The sequence below is a fragment of the Urocitellus parryii genome, chromosome 16, assembly GCF_045843805.1.
Source record: "Urocitellus parryii isolate mUroPar1 chromosome 16, mUroPar1.hap1, whole genome shotgun sequence".
NCBI classification, from domain to species: domain Eukaryota; kingdom Metazoa; phylum Chordata; class Mammalia; order Rodentia; family Sciuridae; genus Urocitellus; species Urocitellus parryii.
In genome coordinates, this window is record NC_135546.1 from 21,454,043 (window position 1) to 21,465,137 (window position 11,095).

At 36.5% G+C, this 11,095-nt stretch overlaps 1 protein-coding gene across 1 annotated transcript; it reads left to right on the forward strand.

Moving 5' to 3' along the window:
• Nucleotides 1–9,403: 9,403 nt before the first annotated feature.
• LOC144250619 (uncharacterized) lies at nt 9,404–10,083 on the forward strand. The gene is given in 2 exon segments (XM_077793523.1): nt 9,404–9,962; nt 9,965–10,083. Coding segments are annotated over 2 exon segments (678 nt in total).
• Nucleotides 10,084–11,095: the final 1,012 nt, after the last annotated feature.

The window sequence follows — 11,095 nt, forward strand, 5'->3', positions numbered from 1 at the left end:
TCATTAGAGATATTGGTCTGTAGTTTTCTTTCTTTGAAGTGTCTTTGTCTGGTTTCGGAATCAGGGTGATGTTGGCCTCGTAGAACGAATTTGGAAGTTCTCCCTCTTTTTCTATTTCCTGAAATAGCTTGAAAAGTATTGGTGTTAGTTCCTCTTTAAAGGTTTTGTAAAACTCTGCTGTATACCCATCCGGTCCTGGGCTTTTCTTAGTTGGTAATCTTTTGATGGTTTCTTCTATTTCCTCTATTTTTATTGGTCTGTTTAGGTTGTCTATATCCTCCTGGCTCAATCTGGGCAGATCATAAGACTCAAGGAATTTATCTACGCCTTCACTATCTTCTATTTTATTGGAGTATAAGGATTCAAAGTAATTTCTGATTATCTTCTGTATTTCTGAAGTGTCTGTTGTGATATTGCCTTTTTCATCCCGTATGCTAGTAATTTGGGTTCTCTCTCTTCTTCTCTTCGTTAGCATGGCTAAGGGTCTGTCAATTTTATTTATTTTTTCAAAGAACCAACTTTTAGTTTTGTCAATTTTTTCAATTGTTTCTTTTGTTTCAATTCCATTAATTTCAGCTCTGATTTTAATTATTTCTTGCCTTCTACTTCTTTTGCTGTTGTTTTGCTCTTCTTTTTCTAGGATTTTGAGATGAAGTATGAGATCATTTATTTGTTGGTTTTTTCTTTTTTTGAGGAATGAACTCCAAGCAATGAATTTTCCTCTTAGAACTGCTTTCAATGTGTCCCATAGATTCTGATATGTTGTGTCTGTGTTTTCATTTAACTCTAGGAAGTTTTTAATTTCCTCCTTGATGTCTTCTAAAACCCATTGATCACTCAGCAACCTATTGTTCATTCTCCAGGTGATGTTTGATTTTTCCTTCCTTCTTTTATCATTGATTTTCAGTTTCATTCCATTATGATCAGACAAGATGCATGGTATTATCTCTACCTCTTTGTATTGTCTAAGAGTTGCCCTGTGACATAGTATATGGTCTATTTTTGAGAAGGTTCCATGTGCTGCTGAGAAAAAAGTGTAGCTACTTGATGTTGGGTGGTATAGTCTATATATGTCAATTAAGTCTAGGTTGTTAATTGTGTTATTGAGTTCTATAGTTTCCTTATTTAACTTTTGTTTGGAAGATCTGTCCAGTGGTGAGAGAGGTGTGTTGAAGTCTCCCATGATTATTGTATGGTGGTCTATTAGACTCTTGAACTTGAGAAGAATTTGCTTGATGAACACAGCTGCACCATTATTTGGGGCATATATATTTATGATTGTTATGTCTTGTTGGTGTATGGTTCCCTTGAGCAGTATGAAGTGTCCTTCTTTGTCCCTTTTGATTAGCTTTGGCTTGAAATCTATTTTATTAGATATGAGTATGGACACTCCTGCTTGTTTCCGCGGTCCATATGAGTGATATGATTTTTCCCAACCTTTCACCTTCAGTCTATGTATATCTTTTCCTATCAAATGCGTCTCCTGTAGACAGCATATTGTTGGGTCTTGTTTTTTGATCCATTCTACTAGCCTGTGTCTCTTAATTGGTGAGTTTAAGCCATTAACATTTAGGGTTATTATTGAGATATGGTTTGTTCTTCTATCCATGTTTGTTTATTGATGTTACTAAACCTGATTTGTTATCCTCTTTGACTACTTTCCCCCCTTTACTGTCCTACCTCCCATTGTTGGTTTTCAATGTTATTTTCCATTTCCTCTTCCTGTAATGTTTTGCCAAGGATTTTTTGAAGAGATGGTTTTCTAGCTGCGAATTCTTTTAACTTTTGTTTATCGTGGAAGGTTTTAATTTCATCTTCTAACCTGAAGCTTAATTTCACCAGATACAAGATTCTTGGTTGGAATCCATTTTCTTTAAGCGTTTGAAATATGTTATTCCAGGATCTTCTAGCTTTTAGAGTCTGTGTTGAGAGATCAGCTGTTATTCTGATTGGTTTACCCCTAAATGTAATCTGCTTCCTTTCCCTTGTAGCTTTTAAAATTCTCTCCTTATTCTGTATGTTGGACATCTTCATTATAATGTGTCTAGGTGTGGATCTCTTATGATTTTGCACATTCGGCGTCCTGTAGGCTTCTAGGATTTGGGATTCTGTCTCATTCTTCAAGTCTGGGAAGTTTTCTTGTATTATTTCACTGAATAGATTGCTTAATCCTTTGGTTTGGAGCTCTGTGCCTTCCTGTATCCCAATGACTCTTAAGTTTGGTCTTTTGATATTATCCCATAGCTCTTGAATGTTCTGCTCATGGTTTCTTAGTAGACTTGCTGAGCTATCTATGTTCTTTTCAAGTTGAAATACTCTGTCTTCATTGTCTGATGTTCTATCTTCTAAGTGATCCACTCTGCTGGTAGTATTCTCAATTGAGTTTTTAAGTTGGTTTATTGTTTCCTGCATTTCTAGTATTTCTATTTGTTTGTTTTTTATTACCTCTATCTCCCTGTGAAATTGACAAACAAATCCAGGAAGTAAAAGATCAATGTGATCTTTCATTGTCTGATTTTGCTGTCTCATGTCTTCCTTGAGACTCTAGATCATCTGAAGCATGTATGTCCTGAGCTCTCTATCTGACATTCCATCTGTTGCAGCTATTACCTCTTCTAAAGTTGAGTTGACCTGCATTGCCTGTGGTCCTTTCTTTCCTTGTCATTTCATACTGCTGGCGTTTCTTTCTGCTTGGTGAAATTGTTGTGTCTTTGATATTTTCCCCCTCTATTTATTTATATTGCTCTTGTATAGTTGAAAAATCACCCTTGCAGGGCAGGTAGTGGCTGTGATCCTCCTCCAATTAGTGTGATCCGTCTACCATGCTGGCAGGCCCTAGGTCTGCTTTGCTGGTCGGTCAAAGGTCCACCTACCCAGCAGGCGCCAGGGGCACCTGTGTCACTCCATATGTTGCTGGGCCTAACCTCCCGATGGGTTGCAGGTTGGCCTAGCTTGCAGGCACTGGGGGAGGGGCCGGTTCCTCCCCACAGCAGGCTTTGGGCCCGCTCTGCTGGTGTTCACAGTCCCCCGCCTACCTGCAGACACTGGGCGAGGGGACGGGCCTAGCCCTCAGCCATCTGCCGGACCTGTCCTAGTGGGTCCGGTCCGCGTTCCCCGCCGGCGCGTGTAGCTGCTGTCACTTGGCTGGTTGCTGGGCCTGACCCGCCCGCCCGTGGCTTGCAGGTTCGCCTCGCTTGCAGGCACTGGGGGAGGGGCCGGTTCCGCCCCTCAGCAGGCTTTGGGCCCGCTCTGCTGGTGTTCACAGTCCCCCTCCTACCTGCAGACACTGGGGGAGGGGACGGGCCTAGCCCTCAGCCATCTGCCGGACCTGTCCTTGTGGGTCCGGTCTGCATTCCCCACCGGCGCGTGTAGCTGCTGTCACTTGGCTGGTTGCTGGTCCTGACCCGCCCGCCCGTGGCTTGCAGGTTCCCCTCGCTTGCAGGCACTGGGGGAGGGGCCGGTTCCGCCCCTCAGCAGGCTTTGGGCCCGCTCTGCTGGTGTTCACAGTCCCCCGCCTACCTGCAGACACTGGGGGAGGGGACGGGCCTAGCCCTCAGCCGTCCGCCGGACCTGTCCTAGTGGGTCCGGTCCGCGTTCCCCGCCGGCGCGTGTAGCTGCTGTCACTTGGCTGGTTGCTGGTCCTGACCCGCCCGCCCGTGGCTTGCAGGTTCGCCTCGCTTACAACTTTCTTCTTATGTATTTTTTTTTTAATCCACTGAGCTACATCCTCAGTCCTTTTGAGATAGGGTCTTGCTTGAAGCTGGCTTCGAACTTGCAGTCCTCCTGCCTCTGCATCTAAAGTAGCTGGGATTGTAGGCAAGTGCCACTGCACTCACTTGGATCTTAAACACCAGCTCCGAGACGGCTTCTCCTAGCTCCTGCCTCCAGCCACCTAATGCGGTGGTGAGGTTTACAGAAGAGACTATCGAGAGAGATGAGAATATTTTTGATGAGTCTGATTTGCATCTGTAATGTCCACCAAATTTCACATTCACTGATAGCAGGAAGTTAGGAGTTGGGCTTTTATTCAGCACTTGGATTATGGTATATATCCTTCACTTCACTCTGATATGGAATACACACACACACACATACACACACACACACACACTGTTTTGGACTTATGTATTTTCCTCTGAATTAGATAATGGAACGATAATGGAAAATATGTTTTTACATAATTAAAGTCACTCTCCTACATGACAGTTGGTTCTACTAAATGTTAATTCAAACTAAAAACTGAATAATGGTTTGGTCCATGTGCTATTGATCTACCAATTTTTATTTCAGGAGCCATTGACATTCGGGGATGTGGCCATTAATTTCTCTGAGGAGGAATGGGAATGCCTGGATCCTGCTCAGCAGAATTTATATAGAGAAGTGATGTTGGAGACCTACAGCAACCTGCTCTTTGTGGGTGAGCATAACTTTCCTTCAAAATTCCTAATTATCATTATTTAATTTTCTTCCCTTGAAGTATATATTTTGGGAACTTCTCCACAAGAATGAGTTTCACATTTATGCTATCAATAAAGAAGATGGGGTAGTTCTTGGTGCTGACAAAACAATGTTAATGGTGCTTCTTTTCATCCTTAATGTTTTCCTTTGTTGGCATGTTATATATCCTTCACTTGACATATGGTTTCCTTAGAGGAATGCAGTGATGTCAAATCCTGTGGCCCACATATAGCAGAGGACATAGTTGAGGTAGAGGAGGAAGCCTAAATTCAAAAAGGTTGATTGAGAAGTTACCCAACAGAAAAGATTTTTTGAGAAGCCTTGATTTCTTTCTCTTGTTATCATAGAAAAACCTGTCCTGTGTTTTGTGCTTTAAAATTACCTAGTCTCCTGCTTTTCCTCCAGTAATGTCTCCATAAACTCAAATTAACAACAAAACACTACCAATTGCCTTGTAAATGTCAATATTATCTGACAGTATTCCATAACATTTTAAAATATTTTTTAGTTGTTAATGAATTTCCCATTTATTCATATATGGTGCTGAGGATTGAACCCAGGGCCTCACACAAGCTACGCAAGCTCTCTAATACTACTCTACAACTCCAGCCCTTCTTCCATTATTTGCAGGAAGTTTTTACACATTTACACATTTCTCAAGACCTCTAGGTCGACCCATTGTAATACATTACTATCATAAGTAAGTTTCTCTAATCTTATTTGTACATTTTTTTTCACTAAAATTTCCTTATCAGTGTTCTTTCTGATATGTGTAATGGATTTTCTGTGAAATTATCTTCCATGGAATGAATGTCAAGTTGGACAAACTTACTGCCTCCAAAATTTTAAATATACATTTCAGTAACATTAATTCAAATTGTTATGCAATATATCTTTAAAAAGTTTGCATCTCAAAAACAACAACAACAACAACAACAACAACAATGCCTAGGAAGCAAGGGCTGATTTCTGTCTCCCCATCACAAAACCATTCTCTTTTGTTCAGAAAGCTGCTTCTTTAGTTTAGAGATGTCATGTTGTAGAATTGTGCAGTATTCTTTCTGTGACATTTTAGTTAAACTAGTGTACATATATTTTGTAATATATATAATTAGAATAAATTCCTTGACTTCAAAGTTTTATTGTTTCTATATTTCAAATTGGCTCATCCATTCTTTTCAAGGGATATTTGGTTTGCATCCCCCATGATGGCTCTGTTGAATAACATTATAACAACACTGATGTGTAATGTTTTTAATTTGCTAATGATGTGAGGGCTTATTGCCACACTCACTAAGAACTCCGTTTACCTAACTCCATGTCTGCATTTACAATTGAATGCTGTAACTTTTAGTATATTTTTTTAGCAGGGAAAAGTCTTCTTATTTGTATTTTGGGGGATATTCATACAATTTAACAGATTTCTCTGCAAAAAAAACCCAAAAGCTTTTTAACAATGAGAGTTTAATGAATATTACCTGGAGCCTCTAGTTAACTTTAAATAGTATAAACATCTTTTAATTTTTATCTTTCAATTCTTGAACAACAGCATGCCCAAGAGTGTTCAATCAACTGACACATATTGAGTGATTTTTGAAAATCCCTACCACTTTTGACTTCAGATATTTATTCCATGTTGGTTAAAAAATAACTATCACTTAAATATTTATTAACCTTTTTTTAATGCATAAAATTGGTCTGTCCAGCATAATATCCCATTTGTGATTAAGAACAGGGATTCTATAAGTCTGAAAATATTTTGAACCTATTGTAAAGTCTTATGCTTTGCAATTACCATTTTGCTTCACTGTATTTCCCTTTTCAGTAAGTGGGGTTTGATGTCTTTTAGAATGACAGTGATTCTTGGTTTACATTCAACTCTCTCAATGTTTTCATTGTGTGTTTGGAAAGTAGGATGTTTGTTGTGAATGTATTTACTCTTAATTAAGAACCTAGGGAAAGGTTCCTTTTCTCTATTTTGCCTCTTTTCAAAGGTTATTTTTAAATTTAAAACGTCTTCTATGTCCTATTACTGTCTTAAACTATGTTTTGTGTACAATAATTTAGACAGCCCAGATTGTGTACGGTCACCTTTGTATGTGTCCTTCTTATATCCTCTTGCTTTCCATCTTTGTGTGTGTTTTTAGATTTAGAGTATCCTGCGGCCTACCAACAGTTGTAATTTTTAGAGTTAATTCAGATAGCCAAGGTTTATTTTGATCAGAATTTTGTAATCTTGCATTTGGCAAAAAAAAAATCTTAAAACTGAATTATCTCCTTTGCATACTTTGTATGAGTTTCAACTTGACTTCACTTTATTTAAAAATTGAATATGTTTATGTGTCCTTTCAAAATTATATTATTGTTACAGATATATATGCCTATTTACACTTTTCTTTTTATGCTTTTTCTTTCAAATTCTATTGCAAAATTACATATTTTGTGAACCATCATTATAATACAATACAATTGTTTGTGCCAAGACATGTTTAAAATTTCATATGACTTGTGTTGCTGGGCACATTTACATTGTAGAATGAAGGATTACCTTTCGTACTTGTGGAGAACAGCTAGTGTTGATGAGTAGTGTGTGCATTTTTATATCTTTAAAGTCATTATTTTCCTTCTCTATTGAAATATAGTAGCTGTGAATATAATGTCTTGGTTGATAATTTTATTCTTTCATTTTTTGAAAATAGCCATGAATTCCTTTCTGTGTTGTGAAGTTTCAACTAAGGATTTCACAATTGTATAGTTACACATATCTAGGTGACCCATCTTTTTCTCTTGGATGCTCTCAATATTCTGAGTTTAAAAAACTTAGTTGAATACCTGCTTTGAGTCTTTACAAATTGGTGATAATTAAGTGGCTGGATGTTTTATTTTTCCTATTTTCTGAGATGTGTTTTTTAGTACTAGAAAGAAAACTTATGGATTATTTCCCACATTTCATTCTTTTTTCATTTTACTTTGGCTGGCCTTGAAATTTTGATCCTTCTAGCTCAACATCCTATGTTGCTGTGTCCTCCTTGACACTTTCAGACATTTTCTAAAGAAATTCTTTCAACACACATTTTCTGATTATTAAAATTAACAATTCTTGACTAATTTTTATTCTGTTTTTGTGTGTTGGTTTAGTTCAGTAAACTTCATTTAAATGATAATTTACTATTCCCTTGGATTAATTCATAACTTTTCTTACAGTTGACTTAGCTGTGTTTTTTCCTGGTGGTAAGCAGGAACCCCTTTTTTGAACAGTCTGCAAATATTTGCATGTTTCATATTTTTTTAATGAAGCAGAAGAAAGTTGGTAAATTTTTAAAATATATTGTGAAGGAGGAAAGGCTTTGTGTAACACAATGTATTTTCCTCTACTGTATTACTCTTCACAGTAATGTACGCATCTTGGATACTGTGAACAGTAAGATGATTTGAAAATTTCTCAAAGTATTTTTCTGTGTAGATTTTTCTTTGTTCATATATATTTCTGCCATAACGATGAACTTGGATTTAATAATCCACTCCCCTGCTGATGTTCCTTAATTGCTGTAGTTCCCCATGTTTGCAAAATATACTCAGCCCAGTACAGTAAGTAAACATGTTTGTTTTTTATTTATTTTTTATTTATTTCAGCCATGACTTCTCATCATCCTCGAGAAATTTTACCAGAGCAGGGAATAAATGAGAGAGAGAGAAGTTATGGAAAGTGTGACCTTGACAATTTACAACTAAGGAAACAATGGAAAAATATAGGTGAGAGTAAAGTTCAAAAATCATATTATAATGGACAAAACCAATTAGTAGTCTGTATTTGCGATAAAAATTTTATATCCAAAATACACCATAAACAATTAATTTCTGAAAAATTATTTAATGTATTTCCATTAGTATTAAGGATATATATATTCTTAAACATATATATTATACTTAAGAATATATCCACAGCCATTTTTGATGACTATATTTCTTCTGAAAGGAAATGGGGAAAATTTGAAAAGATATCTGGTCCTTGCGTAAGTTTTTAACTTAGCCAATTATAAATGTAGCACTGAGTTAAACTTCCCATCAAACATTTGCACAGAGACAATATTTAAGACAAATTTCTAATAGTGATTCTTTTGAGAGTTTCTTTACAAAATGTCCATTTTTTTCTGCAACAAAACCAATGGACCATATTAAGAATTGTAGAAAGATTTCTACTTCCCCCACTCTTGCTCAATGACAATTCTGATACAGATTTCTGGAAAGAGCACTATATAGATAATGCTATAAGTAACACCTTTAGCCATGTCTCTACCCTCAGTAATTAACAGGATATTTACATTGGTGATAAAAATTATGAATATAGAGAAACTCCTAGTAATTTTGTAAAAACAATTTACCAAAATGAAAAATGTGGGAAAGTCTTGCTTCAGTGCTCAAAAACTATTACTCAGCCAAATATTTGTAGTCAAGACAAAACTTTCAAGTGTAAGGTATGTAAAAGGGCTCTTAATAACAGTGCAGAGCTTGCTCAATACAAGAGAATTTATAGAGAATGCGAGCCCTATAGTTTTAAAGAAAATATCAAAGCATCGGCTTGCTCAACATCTTCTAAACACAGTAGATACTATGACAGTGATAAACCCTATAAGTTTAAAGAATGTGGAAAAACTTTTAGTGAAATGTTACAACTTGTTAAGCATCAGAGGATTTATACTGAAGAAAAGACCTGTAAATGTAAAAAAGTGTGGCAAAGCTTTAAACAATTTTCAACTTTTACTCAACACCAAAAATTTATTCTGCAGAGAAGACCTACAAATGTGAAGAATGCAACACACCCAAAAACTTTACTCAATATCACAGTGTTCATACAGGAGATATGCCATGCAAATGCAAAGAATGTGACAAAACTACTAATAAAAGCTCCAATCTTATTTGTCACCAGTGGACACACACTGAAAAGATGCCCCACATATGTAAACAACTTTGCAAAACTTTTAGTCAAAAACCAAGCCTTAAAAATCACCAGAGAATTAATACTGGAGAGAAGCCCTACAAATGTAAAGTGTGTGGCAAAAGTTTTAATACAAAGTCGAATCTTGATCGCCACAGCAGAATTCATACTGGAGAGAAGCCTTACAAATGTAAATTGTGTGGCAAGAGTTTCAGTCAAAAATCATCACTTACTGAGCACCAGCGAATCCACACTGTAGAGAAGCCCTACAAATGTAAAGAATGTGGCAAAGCTTTTAATAGCATCTCACAGCGTGATTGTCACTACAGGATTCATACTGGAGAGAAGCCCTACAAATGTAAAGTGTGTGGCAAAAGTTTTAATACAAACTCACATCTCTATTGCCACAACAGGATTCATACTGTAGAGAAGCCTTACAAATGTAAATTGTGTGGCAAGAGTTTCAGTAAAAAATCATCACTTACTGAGCACCAGCGAATCCACACTGGAGAGAAGCCCTACAAATGTAAAGAATGTGGCAAAATTTTTAATAAAAAATAGTACTTACTCAGCACCTGAGAATCCACACTGGAGAGAAGCCCTACAAATTTAGAGAATGTGGCAAAGATTTTAATCAACAATCATCACTTACTCGACACCAGAGAACCCATACTAGAGAGAACTCCTAAAAATGTGAAGAATGGCAAAGCTTTTAATATTGAAGATCACATCTTACTAAACATTATAGATTTTGTACTGGAGAGAAGTTTTACAATGAAAACATTGCATCAGTGTCTTTAAGGATGAATCAACCCTTATTTCACAGTAGTTCAACACTATTTCACACCAGAGATATGATAGCACAGAAATTATATAAATGTAAAATAGGTGACAGAGTCACCAATAGTTGTTCACACCCTACTCAGCACCTCAGAATTCATATGAGTGAGAGGACATGCAGAAAAATTTTTGCAAAGCTTTTGGCTGTTGATCAAACATTTTTAAAACAATGCAGGATTTATAGCATATAGAAACCCAAAGAATGTGTCGAAGATTCTATTCAAATTTCAGACATTTTTTATTTCTGACCTCATATCTGTAGCAAATGTGGAGTAGCATTTGTCCAAAGTGTGTACCTTAGATAACAGCAAAATATTTACAAAAACACCTTGACAATAAACTTACTACCATCTTTATATTTATCTATAGCCCATGCCTTGAAGTATTTGGGACCTAGGTGGAAAAAAATCATTTAAATGTAGAAAATGGGTAATTGCTTTTGACATTTGCTGAAAATTTTCTTAACATCTTTAGCAGATATTGTAGAAATAAGGAAATACAAGTATAGAATTGTGCATCCCTAAAAGGATATAATTTTCGTATAAATCAACAATTACTAAATAGTCTCATTTTTCACAACTGGAGAAACAATAATACTCAGAGTTGATTATTTCAGAAGTCTCTTAAGATTCATATGAAATTTAAAATTTAAATTTTTAAGAGCCTCTTAAACTTAGGGGCACTTTATCAGAAAACCACATCCTCAGATTTTTTTTCATTTTTATTTAGAGATAGGTTTTGCTAAGTTGTATAGGGCCTCACTAAGTTATGGAGCCTGACTTTGAACTTGCAAAGCTTCTCACGTCCCTAGGGTCACAGCATGGTCCACCATGCCCGTTTTACAGAGCATTTTTACTTATA